Consider the following 17,148-nt stretch of genomic DNA (forward strand, 5'->3'; position numbering starts at 1 on the left):
TGACCTGAGTTCACACATTCCCCAATACTCCATTCTTTTTCTGCCAACTGACCTCAGAGCTTTAACTAGAGCAAGACTCTGCCACCAGAGAGCCTGGGTCAATATCCCAGCTATGGTACCAACTAGCCTAAAGAGTTCACAGATGCGGGTCCTTAAGGAAGAGGCTCAACTCAGCCTAACCCAGGCCCAGGACTGGGAGGGAGAAAACTTGGGATTTCTGGGGTTGGGCAGCAACAGCCAGCTCCTTCCTCATAGTTGACCTCAGGCCCCAGACCACGTCTTGCCACAACTATAGCTGAATGTTTGACTCTCATACGTGGCTCTATGCCACCAATATGCTGACCGGATTTCGGGAGAGATCTGCCGGGCAACAACCAGGCCATGTAGACAATAGCCCTAAGAAGCCTCTGAAATACTGAGAAAGGTCAGAACGCTTTTGTAAAAAAAATTACCTTATTTGGTTACACATGGTCTTAATTGCAGCATTGGGGATCTTAGATCTGAAGTTGCAGCATGCAGGATTTTTTTTCTTTTTTTCACTTGAGGCTTTTGAACCCTTAGTTGTGGCATGTGAAAACTAGTTCCCTTGGCAGATATCAAACCTGGGCCCCTTGCATTGGTAGCACAGAGTCATAGCCACTGGGCCACCAGGGAAGTCCCCAGTCAGAACTACTCAAAATTTGTTGGAATAGGAGGGCGCTCTGTTCAAACAGAGAGTGACCTGGCCTGCTGGCCTGCTGGCCTGCTGGCGAACACCGCTTCATAACTGACACCATGTACCTTGCCAACCCTGTCTCCTCCACACCACCTCCAAATCCTAATTCCAGACATGATAAATGATACCCAGTTCCCCCCCAAATAGCTCTGTTGTGCCCCCAGCCTCAGGGCCTTTTATGTTCTTTCTTCTGCCTTAAATACCTTCATCTACTCCTACTCCCTTTGCTTGACTCATCAGCCTGCAGAGTCCAAGTTAGAGGTCACCTCCTCCAGGAAGCCTCCCCGGCCCACTTCTCACATGCCCCCAACTGGTCAGAGGCCCCACAAAACCATGCAGCTCCCTGACCTCACACCATTCACACAAGATAGGGATCTGGAACAGGGCATGGCCTGGAGTGAGAGGTCCACAATTCCTGTTGAATGACTGAATGGCAGGCTGCTGAGTTAGCTCAGTTTCCCTCAGAAATGACCTCAGCACATTCCTCTAGATGAATTTCTAGGTTAGCCCTGAATACCCAAGAGGTGCTGCCATAATGGGGGAGAGCTAGGCAGGCAGGTGGGGAGGGTTGACCCCGGGGAACAGCAGTTCCCTCAGAGTATTAAGAAACACCAAAGTCGGCCTTACAGTCTGTTTAAAATCAGTATCTGGATGAAGGCATCATCAGACCTGAGTATTGCACAATTCTGGGAAAGTTACATAATACTGCTGATAAAGGGATCCAGGGTCAAACGGGCTTTCAACAGAGCAGGTCTCGGTCAGAAGCAAGACCCCAGAAGTGGCACGTGCATGAGCACAGTGGGGGACATGCAGCTGGGGAGCTGCTCATGAAGCAGAAGGGCTGAGGTGCCTGGTGTGCAGTGCCCGCCTGAGGCCCCAGTGACAGGCTGACAGGCACAGGGAGTGCCCTTCGGGCAGAGTGAAAGGGAGCTCTCAGTGTGGACACGGGATCCTCTGAGCGCAGGGTCAGCTGCCCACCATGGTCACTATGTGGCACCAGGCTCCCAAGGGGTCGCCTGGGGAAGGAGGGGTTCAGGCAGAGCTAGACGCTACAAGGGTCACCCAGGCTCTGGGAGCCTTAGATGATGCCAACCCTGGCCTGGACCCCCCAAAACCTGGAGCAGGTGGTGGGGACGCTGGTCTCAGTCCTGGAGATACACACGGACACTTTGCTGCCAAAGGCCTTTATTGAGTCCCTGGTTTGCCTAGGGCTCTGGTCAGGGCACAGGGCATGGCAGGAGTCCAGGCACCGCCTTTCCGCAGCTCCGGCTCCTCCTGGGGAAGCTGGGAGCGCGCCCTCACACCTGGCAGCCCTGCGTACCATACTCCTCGAGGAAGCTGTTGAGCTGGGCACAGGGTGTCCGATGGCGGGTGCTCTGGCACATGCGCTTGGACGGCATCTCCTCGATCCAGCTGTTTGAGTCCAGCAGGTACTGGGGGCTGCGGGCAAAGGGGCAGTCAGCAGGGGTCAGTGGAGGGTATGGATCAGACCCTGAGGCACCTGGATTCTGAGGGCACAAGGAACCGTTTTCCTAGAGAGGTGTGGGCAGAGCAGGAGACCGAGGGGTCCCGAGAACTCACTCTCCTTTGAGGTCGTAAGTGGCCCCATCCAGACCCATGATCAGATATTCTTTCCCAGGTTCCAACTGAAGGCGGCAAGAGGCTCGGACCAGGAAGTTTCTGGTCTGAAAAGCAGTGGCCCTGGCATCCTTGGCTGAGGGGAGAAGGTCCACAGAGTCATCAGAGGGGAAGAGGAGGGGGAGGACAGCAGGGGGCCAGGGGGCTCTGCGCCAAGCCTGCATTTGACCCTCACCACTCCCAGCGGGCAGGTGGGACTGCATTCCTGTCTGTGGACAAGCCCGGGGCTTTGAGCTCAGACTGGCTGCAGTTTCACTCTTCCAGGCGATAAGGCCCCAAAGCCAGACCTCAGCTCCCCAGTGTGGCCCCCAGCCCTGCCCACTTATTGTCCCCCTCTTACTGAAATGCAGGACTTGGGTGATATGGGTCTCAAAGAGGCGGAAAGCGGCCCTGCTGTCTTCTCGGAGAACCTTAACCTGGAAGGCTGTGGGGGGTTTAAGAGAAGGGAGGGAAGGTTAGTTATCCCCAGGCTAAGAGGACGGGAGGTCAGTGCAGAGTGACAAGGCTGTCCATGGGCCTGAGAGGAGCAGGCGCAACCTAAGAGACCTTGAGGGTGGGTGGGTCAGGGTCAGGGCCAGGGCCCGGGAGGGAAGACTGACCGTAGTCCACTCGGGGAGAGTAGCAGGCGAATTTCATCCGGTAACCCTCCATGTCCTGCTGCCCACGCTCCAGGGCCCGGCGCTGTCGAGGGCACTTCCCTGAAGTCAAGGGCCCAGGTGAGACCGTGTAGGCCCCAGCCAAGCCTCTTCCCACCCCTGATCCCCGGTCCGGTGTCTCACCCTCAGCACACTGGCAGACATCCGCAGAGCACAACGTGGACAAGAGTTTGCTCTTACGTGGTGCCCCATAAAACACAGAACATTTGTGCTCTGGAAAAAGCAGAGAGGGGCATTCATTAGGGCACTGGCCTCTCCCTGCCTCCCCAGTCCATGGACCCCCAGGACTCGCTTGCCACCCCTTACTGCCACCTAACCCCACCCTCCCGAGAGTCCCCAACGCCTCACCAGGGTTGTAGTAGTCATACAGGATGGCACTGGCTGGTTGTACCAGCCCCACGGGCACCTCCTGCACCGCTCCAAAGCCCACGCACTCCCGGGAGGTGGGGACCTGCCATGGGGGAGGCGGGGGGAGGGAGTCAGGGACCCACCTCTGGGCCCTGCAGACCGCTATGATGGATTTGCTTGGCCTGTTTGGTTCCGGTCGATCTTATCTTCAGTGTCCTTCACCATTTGTTACCTTCCAGCCTCGGGATTTCTAAAAACTGCTCCCCAAGGTCTCTGCTGACTTCACTGCTCACATGGTGACCTCACCCATCTCCAGGGCCCTGAGCGGCTTCACAGAGTCCCACTTCATGGACACATCTTCACAAAACTCTCCCTATCCTCAGGGCTAGCTTCCAGACCACCCCTGATTCTGACCTGGTCATTCCTGAGCTTCCCGCTTGTCCCTCCCAGAGGCACAGGCCCCAGCGCAGTCCCTTCCCCTTCTCTGTGCTCTCCTGGGGCGGTCTCACCACTCCCCAGACTCTGCAGGCGCGTGGTTCCTGAACCAAATGTTCAGCCTGATTCTTGTATTGGGATTTTTGCAGGATGTATTAAACTCTCCCAGTTCCCTCTGCCTGCCCTCCAAACCCAATCACCCTCTCCGTAGCCTCACTGATACAACTAAGGCCTCACTTATCTCCTAGGTACCAGCAAGTGCTAGCCCTCTGCCGCCCTCTCTGACCACGTCACTCATGTAAGCCCTGATTCTTCTCCTTATGGCCACACTGCTCCAGTCCAGCCTGGTATCCCACAAGAGTTTCCTTCCTAAGCTGCACGGTGAGCTCCCTGACTTGACATCTTCCTCATTTTCCACTGTGTTCACCTAGACTCATCTGCCTGGTCTCAAGCCAACAGGGTCTGTCCCCTCTGCACACACTGGGCAGGGAGGGCCTTCCCGAACCACAAACACATGGTGAATGGTCACAGTATTAACACACCTTTTTCACATTTCTCTCCAAACGTTACAATAAATGTTTAAGAAATTATTTGAGGGCCGTCAGAGAGCTGATAACTGTGTGTTAGTCAACTACAGCCATGGGAAAAAAAAATAACAATTCACCTATGATCACCATTATTTAAAAAAAAAAAAAAAAAACACACCTGAATATCATAAATAGAAAAAACCAGGATGTTCAACAACAAAAAAGCAGTCCCTCACGACGAATAAATTCAAATTAAGAAAGGCGCTCTCTCAAGCCCTCCCCGGCTGACTGGCCCTGGACCCCAAGACACAGAAGGGGCTCAGCCCCACCTCCCTGCAGGCAGCGGGGAACCTCCCTGGCCAAGGCTCTGACCCCTCCTGTCCTGTCTCCCTGCTCACACCACAAGTTCTCTCCCAGAGCCGTAGCTGCTGATACACCTGCCTCCTGGGAGACCTCCTAACACGAGCTCAGGAAACGCAGTGCCAGCTCGGCGCCCCTCTGTCACCCTCCTTGCTCACCGAGTCGAAGTAGAGCAGGACGTGGGGACCCTCGGTCTCAAAGTGGCTCACGTAACGGTCGGAGAGGGAGGTCAGCTGTGGGGAACGGGAGCCGGGAGTCACACGGAGGAAGCCCCCGGCCGCCCTGCACATCACAGGGCTCAGCAACTGGGGTTACCGCGGGGATAGGGCCGGGCTCCTGGGGCACAAGCGCCCCTCTGGGTGGCTGGTCACACCTTCTCCAGGTCAGCCCGCAGGGCATGGAATCCACTCAGGAGGGTGATGTCCGCAATGGCCATGCCCGACAGCCCCACCTTGCCAGTCCGCCTGTGGAGACACGTGCCTGTTGTCTGGGTCCCCCCACGCCTGGTGCCAGGCTGTAGACACCACCTCGGCCCTGCGTCCCTCTCCCAGCCCAGCAGCACCCACATGCCCAGGGCCACCCCAGGGCTCACCAGATGCACACAGAGTACTGCACCCTGGATTCCCGTTCCTCAGCTGCCTTGGGGGCCTCCCTCCTACGGCGGTTCCTCCGACCGTCAAATAGCTGCAGGGGTGTCACGGGCCGGGAGTGGGCCTCGGGGTCATCCCCCGCTGGAGAGTCCTCATACTCGTATTCCTGGTAGTCCTCCTCAGCCTCCACTGCGAGGGGACAGCACTGTGGCTCAGCCCTGGCACCACCCCCGCAGAGACCCACAGCCTGTGACCCCAACACTCACTCGTGTACTCGACGTGGCCCACAACCGTCACTTCAACCTGAAGATCCTGGCAGGTCGTGTTTGTCATGTCCATAACATTGTAGCTTCGAAGAACCTGGCTCATCAAGGGGTGAGAAGGAGACATGGGGACACTTAGGGCCACAGACCTCTCTCCAGAGCCACATGGAAGGCCTCTGGATCCCTTAGCTCCTGGGCCAAGTGTTTTGAGGCCTTCTGCCCTTCCCATCCTGCCCCAGGACCCATCCAGAAATACAAATGGACCCAGGTGTTGGGTGAGAGAGAGAGGGGAGCAGGGTCCTGGCATAGGGGCAAGCATTGTTCAGAAGCACCGAAGAGGCTTTAATGGAAAGTTCAGGAAAGGCTGCTGGCCCAGGCTTGAAGGAGAAAAAGGAGTTTGTCAGGTGGGACAAGATCCTGAAGGCCATTCAGAGCTAGGAGATGTGTCTACAGGAGAGGATTTGTCCAGCTGGGAGGTGGGCTGGGCTGGAATGAAAGCAGAGGAGGAGTTACTGGGGAGGTGGGCGAGGCTGGGGAGAAAGCAGAGGAGGAGTTATGAGGAGGTGGGCTGGGCTGGGGAGAAAGCAGAGAAGGAGTTACTGGAGAGGTGGGCGGGGCTAGGAAGAAAGCAGAGGAGGAGTTACGGGAGAGGTGGGCGGGGCTAGGCAGAAAGCAGAGGAGGAGTTACTGGGGAGGTGGGCGGGGCTGGGAAGAAACAGAAGTCTCCCAGGTCACAAGCAGAGGCTTAGCATGGTGGAGGCCACTAAGATGGCCCCCGGAGTGGCAACTGCGCTCCTGCAGGGATGGACTCTGTCAGCCAGACAAGAGACACAGGAGGAAGAGGTTTGGGGCACAACCATGGCAGAGATGCTCAGAGCTCAGGGGAGACACTAGGGTTGAGGCACCAAGTGTTTGAGCATCAGCACTGAGGGGCTGAAGGGGATGACAGGCGCCTAGTGAGGGAGGAGAGCAGAGTGAGGGGCACGTGCCCAGGACAGAGCACAGGGAACCGCAACCCAGGGGTCTCCTCCTCCTTCCCAGACCATGAGCTCTGCCTGCAGGTCTCCCACTCAACACCCCAGCTTCACCCTGATGGCCCTGCCCGCCCAGTGCCACCAGCACTCACCTTCAACGTTCCTTTGCTGTTTCCTCCCACCTCCACGTTAATCTTGCTTCCCAGGGAAAACTGTCACAAGCAGAAAAGGGAAAGAGATGTCAGAAGGGTACACTGTTGCTTCAACTTACCTCCTCCACCAAAATAACTCCACCTCCTCTCCCCACCTCACTTTTCAACACTTTCTACCTTCACCTGCATTCTCTCTCCACCATCTCCTAAACCCTCTGTAGATTCTGCATGAACCATTTTCAGATCAGATAAATGAAGCTCACAGTTGGGTAACTTGCTACAGGTCACAAAGCCAGTAAGTCTTCCCACAGAGTTATCAGAAAGAGGGGCCGTGGGGATTCAGCAGGGGTGACAGAGGGGGATGGCTTCTGGCTGGCCAAGGGAGGCCCAGATGTCCCGGTCACCCAGGTGAGGGCATGGTTCACCTGCAGCTCCTCCTCCAGCCTGTGAACTTGGTGGTTGGTCAGCTGCAACACGTGGGACTTGAGCCCACTGCGGCCCAAGGAGCTGAGGGTCACGTTGAGCCCCTTCTCCTCGGTGGTGTGGGACGCGATCCAGTAAGCAGACAGGGCATCCAGAGCCATAACAGTGTCCTGGGGAAAATGGGCCAGGCCTCAGGTACTCGATCTCAAGACCAGCCACCCTAGAACCCCAGGACAGCCCCTACCTGGGTGCTGCGGTATCCCCCTTGGAAGCTGCCCTGGCGGCTCAGCCAGGATGCAGCCTGGTCAGCCAATTCAGCCTTGCCCTCCCATAGCAGCAGGTGTAACAGGCCGTAGGCCGTGGTTTCAATCGACATGGCTGGAACCTGGGGAATGGGGTCTGCTGGGCTGCGAGGAGCCAGAGTGGGTGACAGGACGTTGCTTGGAGAAGTGGTGACTGAGCCCCAGTACAGCTTGTCTGGGTGAAAGGAGACCCACAGGTGAACGGGGGAGGATCTTAGTCGTCTGGCCCTTTGACGCTGCCCCTTTAGTCTCTCCTGATTTCCCAGTCACCCCTGCGTCTGCTCTGATTCCCTCCGAGAGCCTCCATTAGTTCCGTTTCTCCCTTTGGACACACTCAGGGGTCTCAAGCTCTCCCAAGCCCCAGGCTCACTGCCAGGACCCCCTCACCACCAATGTCCTGGGCCATGGCCATGAGGTTGTTGTGGGCAACACTCCGCAGGGCCTCGGGGGCCTCGGTCAGTGACAGGGCGTAGGCCGTGATGGCGGAGGCGTGGGAGCCCAGGAGCCCAGAAGTTACTTTCACCCCCAAGAAGGTGTTTGCTCTTGAGATGGAATTTTCCTGGAAGAAAGTGGGAGGTGAAGGTCTGTGGACTGGCTTCCTGAGGGTAAAGGGGATCAGCAAAGGGCTAACACGTGAGTGCCTTACCACTCTCCTCAACTGCTCTGAATTCTTGTCTGGGAAGACCGCCAGCCCGTGGTGAAGGGCAATGACAACGAAGGCTGTGAGCGCCACAGTCTCATCGCTTCCCACTAAGCCTCCCTGGTTGAAGTGGCGAGAAAAGGAGGCACCAACCACGAGTGTGGAGGGGCAGGGCGACTCATCCCTCCTGTGCCCTTGGCCCAGCCTCCCAGCCCCATACCTGCATTTCCCTGTGGATAACAGGACAGGCGTCGTGGAATGAGCCATCATCCCGTTGCTGCGACAGCAGCCACATGGCCGTCTCCTGCAGCTTTTCAGGAGAGCCGCCCACCTGATCCTGGGCCAAACTCAGTATCTTCAGCACAAAGGCCGTGAGCCTAGAGGGGAGGAAGGCATTTCTTGGCGATAGCCACTGGTCCCTATATGGGGGAGGGCCCCACTCCTGGTGGCTCCTAGCTATTTGCCCTGTCATAATAGCTGGCTCTGTCCCCACCAGCCCTGGCCCCTCCCACACCCCCAGGACACTCCCACAAACTCACCAGGTGCTACTGTCCCGATGTAACCAAGCCCCATAGGAACCATCTCCTTTTCGAAACTCCTGGATCCGCGTGTAGCCTTGGAGAGGAGAGGCAGCTGAGGTCACACCGACTCCCCCACTGTTGTGGCCAGGCCACGCTGTCCATTTCCACTGGGGACCACATCTCTCTTCCCTGCTCTGACCACCTGGGCTGCCCAGCTCCCATTAATTGCCCTCTCCTGGCCCCCACTCCTGCTTCCCTCTGCCCTCAGAACCTTTCTGGATGAGATCCACAGCGCGGTCCTTGGTCTCAGGAGGCAGCATGCTCCACTGCTCGGTCTTGTCCAGGTAGCGGGAAGCAGCCAGTGTTGGAGCCAACAGCGTCATGGTTTGTTCCCCGCAGCCTTGGGGAAGCCTCAGGAGAGAGGCCAGGCCTCCTGGTGACAAGGCCCCCTCAGAGCCCAACACTTCCAGTGGATCCGAGGCTATGGGGAGGGACAGGATGGAGGGTCAAGAGGGCATAACTAGGGGTCAGGGTTGGAGGGTCATGGAGTCTCGGGATCAAACAGAAGTGCCCAGGTTTCACACGAAACCAAGGGTGGGCACTGGAAAGGGACTGGAGGACACTCCCACCTGTGACTCTGACGACACTCTTGAAATCTCCTTCAGGGATAATATTGGGATCAGAGTTTCCAGGAATTTACAAGGTTCGGCCTCGGGGGTCTGGGAAGATGAGGGGAGTCAGCGGTCTGTCCTGCTGTCCACACCCTCTGCCCCCCACCACCCCCCAGGACACTGATGTCTGTGAGTGGAGGTCACTCACCCAGGGGGTTGAGTTCATAGACCATCTCCTCCCTGTGAATGGCCCCTTCTCTCTGTGGAGGGAAAACGTAGCTGTGAGAGACCACACAGGCTACAGCCTGCCCCTCCCAGTGCACACTCCTCAGGACCCGGAGTTGGAACTTCAGGAACACAGTCGCACCAGAATTGTGGGAGATGCAAATGAACCACAGCGTTGGGTTTGGGGGTGGCCTCAGGCCTCATGCAGAGAGAAGGCCAGAGTAGGGGGTGAATCTGGGAGCTGGGGACCTAGTCTCAGGGGGGTTCCATTCACCTCGACCTGTAGAATCTTAGATATTGCGTCCCCCACTGGGAAATCTAAGGATCCTCGAGCCACCACCTTCAGGGACACGGCAGCAGCTGCGATGGGCACCACAGAGAAGCCAACGGGCCGGGCAGAGCCCGCGGGCACCTGCACCTGCTGGGCGAGCCCTCCGCCCCCGGCCAGGCACAGCCCCTCCACTGGGGACACGTGGACGCTCACCTGGGGGCAGGAAGACAGGGAGGGCCAGAGTCCCAGCCCAGTCAGGCTCCCCACCGCTCACCTGCCCCAATCCCCTCCACCACCGTGCGCTCAGCCCCCAAGGGGCCTCACGGTCAGATCTCTATCCAGGTAGTTGTAGAGGACTGGTCGCAGCTCGAGCTGCTCAAAGCGGCGGACAGAGAGCGGCAGGCGGAGGTGCATGTGGAATTCACGGAACACTCGGAGTCTGGCCGGGGTAGCCACACACAAGCCTGATGGAGAGTGGGCACGTATGAGAGGCCTGGGGGCATCACACCCAGGGGATCCCAGCAGTGAGGGGCAGGGGCTGCCCCTGGTCCCCCCACTTCCCACCCATCCCTGCCAGCTGCTCTCTGGCTTTTGGCCCTATGTTCGGCATGCAGACATCTCCAGGTCTCTGCCCCTCCTTCCTGTACCAAGAGCAAAGGACCAAGCAGGGAGCCTCCGTCCAGGGAGCATGGAACAGGGAGGCTAAGGGCCACAGCACGGTGACCACACCTGTGCTTTTGGACAGGCTCACGCCGTGGATCTCCCACGTGGTCAGAGAGTCTGGCAGCAGCAGTCGCAATCTGCGTTGGGAAAGGTGAGAAGCTGGGTCACACGCTGGGCAGGCCCCAGACACAGCCCAGAGACAAGGCCAGGCCCCGCACGCGCCCTCACTGGGATGAGCGGTCCACTTCTTCCACTTTCCAAAGCCAGTTCTCGGGGAAGAAGCTGCGCACGGGGATGTCATCCTCTTCAATCAGGTCCTCCTCCTGCAGGAGCTCCATGGCTGCGGGGAGGACACCATGCAGGTCAGTGTTGAGAAGGCCGTCCTGACCCTCCAGGGGCCCTGGCCAGTCCCCCAGCCCCACCCAGCTCCTCACCTCGGGCCAGGCCCACCTGGCCCCTGGTCCGGGCCTTCTTGCGCAGGCTCTCAGCAAACTGGCAGCAGGACAGGAAGGGCTCGCGGCAGGCCGGCGGCTGTACCCGGTTTGCCCGCTGCTCACAGGTGCGCACCATGGGCAACCGCGTCAGCCCGTCCAGGCAGCAGCGCTTGGCTTCGGGGGAAGTGTACTGGCCCACTGCAGGACCAGGTGAGGGTCAGCGTGAGGCACATCTCATCCCCTGGCCCGACCTCTAGATGTACCAGGACTTACCCTGAGAGACCAGGGACTTGAGGGTGGTGAAAACAAAGCACCTCCCCCCGCCCTCCTTTTCACCCCAGAACTATGGTGTCTGGATTTCTAGCCCGGACACCACATCCTGGCTCACTCGAGATCAGAGGAGCCAACAGACAGACCTGCTTCCTGACCCTTGGGCCCAAGTGGAAAACTTCATGTGTATTAGTCGCTTAGGTGTGTCCGACTGTTTTTGATCCATGGCCTGTAGCCCACCAGTCTCCTCTTTCCATGGAATTCTCCAGGCAAGAATACTGGAGCTGGTAGCCATCCCCTTCTTCATGGGATCTTTCCAACCCAGGGATCGAACCCAGGTCTCATGCATTGCAGGCAGATTCTTTACCATCTGAGCCGCCAGGGATGCCCTAGAGAATTTCATGGGCACCTTCAACTCACACTTCTCATTAATTGCCTTTTGGAAGTTCACGTTTCTCTTTTTCCGAGGCTTTGACTCCTTCGGACAGCTCAGACCTGGTAGAGACCAGGACTACAGTCAGCCAGAGGGTGCAGGGCCTCCCACTCCCCACTGAGTCTCCCCCTCCCAGCCCAGCCCTTCCACCCCTCCTCTTCCTGTCTTTCCCCCTCAAGCCCCTCCTTCTTCCTTATCCTCCCACCACCCACTCCCCTTCCTCCTCTGTCCTCACTCTTTCTGATTTCAGTCCAATGGTCTCCATCAGAAAAGGCCAGACCGGCTGCCTTGAACACTTGAGGGGCACTGTCTCCACCGCCAGGACCACAGCCTAGGTCATAGCTGTTCATAGCTTCGAAGACCTGGTGAGGAAAGGAGAGATGCTGCAGAGACAAGAGAGACTGTGGCCTGTGGACTGTGGCCACGATCGCATACTCAGCTGCAGGTGAGAGGGCAGGGTCCAGACAAGTACGAGAGAGACACAGAGAGTGGAAACAGAGGCCACTGGGGCCACGGCTCGAGGGAGGATTGAGAACAGTCCAGGTGAGTGAGTTCTAGTGGCTGGCATGGGCTTCGGGCAGCAGGAGGGAAGGGAGGATCAGAGAGAGGACTTGACCAACCTTGACCATGTCGAGGGGTTTGTGGGACTTGCCACCCACAGCATACAGTGCCGTGTCCACAGCTCCCAGGGCCACCAGGGCTCGAGACTCTGTTTGCAGGTTGAGTTTTACAGTGTCCCCAGGACGATACGCCTTGGAACTGTCCACGTTCAGCTCCAGCTGGCAGAGGTGGCAGGTGGGGGGGCAGTTAGGGTGGGGAGAATTCTTTCAGTCTTGTGCATCCTCAGTGCACCCCAAACTAAATCACCCCATTTGCAGTCATCCAGTCTTTTCTCTTAATCCTCCCAGCACACGCACACACACCATCTCTTCCGATGTCAGTTACCTTCCCCTCACAGGTTTCAGCCTGGACGTCCACTCGCAGGGAGTTGGCCACCGGGACACCCCCATGATAGTAGAAGGCCACGAGGTGGAAGGAGGGCACCAGGTGATGGTCCACAAACACGGAGATGGAGGTCAGGTGTCTCTTGGGCTCTCGATGGACAGACACGATCTGGCCCCGGGACAGGATCTGGGGGAGAGCAGGGTGCTCCTCACTGCCCATCCTCAGCCCTGAGACCACCACCCACCCTGAGGGCTCCTTCCTGCTTGAGACCCTCCCACCCCTGTCCTCCCCTGTAGCCCAGTCATGCGCACCATGTAGTAGAAGTGTGAGAAGCTCCCACTGATGCCCACGGCCTGCAGGTTTAGGTTAAGAGTCTCTCCAACTTTAAGAGGTCGAGGATTCTGCCACTCAATGGACAGAAACCCAGAGCTTCTGGACAGGGGGGCTTTCACGCTGAAACTACCTACAGCAGGGTAGGGGGAGCCTGCAGACACCTGGAGAGAGGTCAGGGGTCGCAGGGTCAATGGAAAGGGCCCAGGCACCGAGCTTCCCCCCCTCCACCTGCCAGCCTGGGAAGCTTCTCTCCCAGCCCACCCACTCCCGTGAGGGTGGGGTCCTACCGAGAGCTGCACTTCTGAGATGGTTGGAGGAACACCAATGGAAACAATGACTTGGCCACTCCCATCTGTGTTCCGTTCAAAGTCCTCGTTTTTAGAAGTGGATCCAGAAAACAACTTGGCAGACACTTTGACGGGGATGCCAGAGGCTGGGGAGCCTGACATGTCACGGACCCGGGCCTAGGTAAACAGGGAGGGGCAAAGGGAAGAGTGCAGTCAGTGGGACGCTGTGCCCTCCTGTCCCCCGCTCCCTGCCCCCATTGGTCATCCTCCCCCTTCCAGAAGAAACCTGCAGCAGGAAGGGGACCCCGGGTATAAGCTGCTGCTTGGTTTTGCTTAGATCCAAGGAGAAAGGAGATGACACGAAACGCCAGGACGTGAGCTCTGCCTCCTCCAACTCTCCTCCTGCAAGATACAGTGTGGAGAAAGGTGGACGCAGAGACCTGGGCAGAGAGGAAAAGGAGCACTGGGGGCGGGGAGAGGGAGCTCTAGTGTTTCCCACCCATAAGGCTGAACACTTCAGGGCACAAACTGCCTTCTGTTCATCTCTAGGTTTCCTGAGGCCACCACAGGACATTTCACACAGATGGTGTATAACACACGGCTCTCGTGATAGATATGTGGATGATGGATAGATGGATGGATTGGTGGATGGATTGATAGATGGATGGAAGGAGGGGTTGGGTGGCTGGAAGGCTGGATGGATGGAATGATGGATGGACGGATGGATGGATGGATGAAGGGATGGAGGGACGTGTGATGGATGGAGGGAGAGATGGATGGATGGGGGGATGCTAGATGGATGAGTGATTAGATGGATGGATCGGTGGATGGATGCAGGGATGGGTGGATTGATGGAGGGATGCCTGGATGGATGGAGGGATGGGTGGGTGGATGGGTAAAAAATAATACATTGAGATGATGGAAGGACCCCTTCCCCAGAAAAAGCCCAGAAATGGAGCTGTAGAGACACAGTCTTCTGGGTCTTTCCTGACTTTGTGTCCCAGCTGAGGGGAAGCAGGGTGGTGTTGGTGCTAGAGAACAGAGGTCAGCTCGGAGGTCAGAGGTGAGGGTCCAAGGTTAAAATCAGGGGAAGCCACTCACCTGGAGACTCAATAACGGCTGCCGCAACATAGAGGCGCAGCCCTGGGAGGTCATTAATGCTAATATGAAGCTTCTCCAGCACACCCTGAAACTCAGCCTTTTGGAGGGAAATTTGGCACTGGCCATCCACCAGCTGGGGCAAAGAAGAAGACAGGACAGAGGATGAGGCTCGAGTCTCCCACCCCACCTCCTCACGCTGCCTCACTCTCCTCGCCCACCTCACGCACCTCAACCCTCCTTCCTACCTTGGTCTGACTCTCCAGGCCCCGCAGGAAAGTCTTTTCACCGTCCTCACCCAGGAGCCCAAAGCGCACATATGCCACCCCCTGCACTGGCTTCCCATAGATGTACCTGCCACCAAGGAAAGATTCAGAAGAGGGGCTGAGGGCTGGGGTGAGGGAGGGAAGTGGGGTTCCACAGCATGTTCACATTGCATGGGGCGTCCTGGCACCAGGCCCAGTGTGAGGGACCATGAGCAAGGGGGAGTTACCTGGCCTGGATGACCACTTGGATGTCACTAAGAAAGCCAGGCGTCGTCAGGATGTATGGATTTTCAGGGATGATCTTCACCTCAAAGTTGGGAAGAACTGACCCAGGGCAAAGGGAGGGAGATCAGACTCTCGTGAAAGGACCCTTAAGATATTTCCCTCCCCTCGGGGCTGTGGCAGCAGCGTCTCCCTTCCCTGACCCTGCACCCCCACCTCTGCTCCACCCCTTCCTCCTTGCGGAAAAGGGGCACTTGTCCCTCATGTCTCTAGCTCTCACCGTATTTCTTCACCTCAAACTGGGTGCTGCTATTGGAATCCAGGCTGTCTGAGAATCGGGCTGAGATTTTCCATGTTCCTGGCCTGAGGACGGACAAGGGAGAGACTCAGCCCACTCATGCAAGAGGTCCACTGACAGCCAGAGACCCAGCTCCCTAGGAAGAGACTATGGGGTGATCCAGGGGCTGAGGGAGCTCAGGATTGGACCATGCGCAGTATGTAGTTGGCTTGGGAAAGTGGGAGTTAGAGAAGTGTCGTTGGGTGCAGTCCCTGGGAGGAAATACTCACTCTGAGATGTCTGGGATCAAAAAGTTGTCCTGGAAGATGGAGGAGGGAGCAACCACTTCCCTTTTCTGCACACGGAAGCCTTGAGAGTTCTGCAATGGAATTGAAGCAGTCACGGTCAGAAGCCAGTTCAGCAGCCCTGGCCCATTAGGAAGGTCAGAGGTCGGGGGCTCACCTCCACCGTGACCGTGAGGATGTCAGTGGCCGGGCGCATCTTCTGATCCAGAGCAAAGACTCGGTAGCGAACTGGAAATATAGGATGAGGAGGTGAGCAGAAGCCACGAGAGGGTGGGCCCTGGACCCCTGACCCCCTCCCAGAAAGCGAAGGGAAGGAGAACAAATGTTTGCAAAGCAGCCTTCCTGTGAGGGGCTTCAGGTTACCTCACTCAAGTGGCTGGGAAGGCATGAAAGGTGGAGGCCCTGGCACCGAGACTCACCCCGCTGGCCAGGGTTATAAACGGGCTGGTCAGTCTGCAGAAAGAGGTGCCCCCGGCGAGAGGAGAACAGCAGGTTGACACCCTGCATGTCTGTCTGTTTGGACAGAGAGTCCCTTAGCCATGATGACTGCACCATCAGCTGGACCTCAGGGGCTCCGCGGAGGAGATGGAGGTGACAGATCCTGGCCCGTTCCTGCGGAATCTGTGAGGAGAGGGACAGGGAGTGGGTCAGAGACAGAGCAGAAGGGAAAAGACAGACTAAAAGACAAAGTACCACAGGGGTGGGAGGGGAGGAAGGGAGCAGGGGGATGAGAAGACAAAGATGTTTCCAAGAAGACAGAGGAGAACAGAAGGGGAGGCCCTGGGCGGCAACAGGAGGGAGTAGGGCCGTTACCGGGAGGTTGAGGAGTATGAAGTCTCTGTCTGAGCTGAGGCTGAAATCCACATTCGGGGAGCAGAGCTCATTAACGTGGGATGGGTTCCTCAGGAACACGGATCCTCTCACCACCTGTCCTGAAGGAGCATCCTGGAGTTTCACGGCCACAGACAGGGGGACCCCTATGCGAACCACAGAAGGAGAAAACAGGAGCAACCTGGGAAGAACAGGTGCGAGTCAGCAGCCAGCCTCCACCCCTCCCCCCGAATCAGGACCCTCTGAGCCCACTCTCCCCTCGCCAGCCCTGGCCCTGTTCAAGCTGTCCGCATCCTGCCTCCAGGACCTGGGCTTCTGCAGAGACAAGGCGAAGAAGCCAGATGCCCAGATCAGACCCCAGAGGAGCCTCATGGCTGGAGGACCCGAGGGGTTCAGACCCGCCTGCCTGCCTGCTCCTTTCTCGTTACCCCAGGGCTTGGAGCAGAGTTTTGACTCTGGACCTTGCTCCTCCCCTGGCCCAGATAAGCCGGGAAACCACGTGACAAGCAAGAACTGCAACTGGCCCTAGGCCCAGTATTCAGAGGGGGCAACCCGGACACCTGGGTGTCTTGAGGAAATCATGGCCTGGAGAGACTGAGTCCTTCCCTATTAACCCCTCTCATTCCAATGCCCTGGGCACCACTGCTATTGCGTGTGTCTGGGTGCCTGTGCACATAGCATTTACACACACACATCGGCACAGGAGGGCCCCACGTGGCTCAGCAAATGGTTCCAACACATGGCTCCTTTGTTAGTCTCACAAAACAAGATACTGAGAAACCTGTCTCTTACTATGTGTTCATGCATGCTCGGTTGCTTCAGTCATGTCCAACTAACTCTTTGTGACGCCAGGGACTACAGCCCACCAGGCTCCTCTGTCCATGGGATTTCCCCAGCAAGAATACTGGAGTGGGTTGCCATTTCCTCCTGCAGGGGAGCTTCCTGACCCAGTCTCCTGAACTGGCAGGCGGATTCTTTACCACTGAGCCACCTGGAAAACCTCTTACACTAACTCCCACAAAAACTGAACTACACTAGCTTTTTGCAGGCTCTAACAAAAATTCTGTCATTTAGGCAATCAGACACGTTCTCACCATCCGTCAGGGGAAACTGACCTCAGTATCCCTTGTTCC

At 57.5% G+C, this 17,148-nt stretch overlaps 1 protein-coding gene across 1 annotated transcript; it reads right to left on the reverse strand.

Annotated features, from left to right (window-relative positions):
• Positions 1 to 1,883: 1,883 nt before the first annotated feature.
• On the reverse strand, positions 1,884 to 16,612 carry LOC122429824 (complement C4-like). The gene is given in 41 exon segments (XM_043450478.1): positions 1,884 to 2,155; positions 2,297 to 2,429; positions 2,694 to 2,777; positions 2,953 to 3,051; positions 3,133 to 3,222; positions 3,358 to 3,460; positions 4,838 to 4,912; positions 5,053 to 5,143; positions 5,272 to 5,458; positions 5,536 to 5,629; positions 6,659 to 6,718; positions 7,084 to 7,251; positions 7,326 to 7,558; positions 7,771 to 7,942; positions 8,030 to 8,143; positions 8,244 to 8,400; positions 8,563 to 8,638; positions 8,816 to 9,025; positions 9,174 to 9,263; positions 9,364 to 9,415; positions 9,655 to 9,864; positions 9,976 to 10,115; positions 10,381 to 10,451; positions 10,543 to 10,654; positions 10,749 to 10,946; positions 11,439 to 11,513; positions 11,687 to 11,813; positions 12,072 to 12,230; positions 12,397 to 12,582; positions 12,708 to 12,890; positions 13,017 to 13,193; positions 13,303 to 13,418; positions 14,118 to 14,250; positions 14,363 to 14,468; positions 14,608 to 14,704; positions 14,883 to 14,965; positions 15,170 to 15,258; positions 15,342 to 15,412; positions 15,604 to 15,805; positions 15,998 to 16,196; positions 16,323 to 16,612. Coding segments are annotated over 41 exon segments (5,229 nt in total). The 5' UTR covers positions 16,388 to 16,612; the 3' UTR covers positions 1,884 to 2,013.
• Between the last annotated feature and the right edge of the window lie 536 nt (positions 16,613 to 17,148).

Source organism: Cervus canadensis, chromosome 28 (assembly GCF_019320065.1).
Source record: "Cervus canadensis isolate Bull #8, Minnesota chromosome 28, ASM1932006v1, whole genome shotgun sequence".
Classification (NCBI taxonomy): Eukaryota; Metazoa; Chordata; class Mammalia; order Artiodactyla; family Cervidae; genus Cervus; species Cervus canadensis.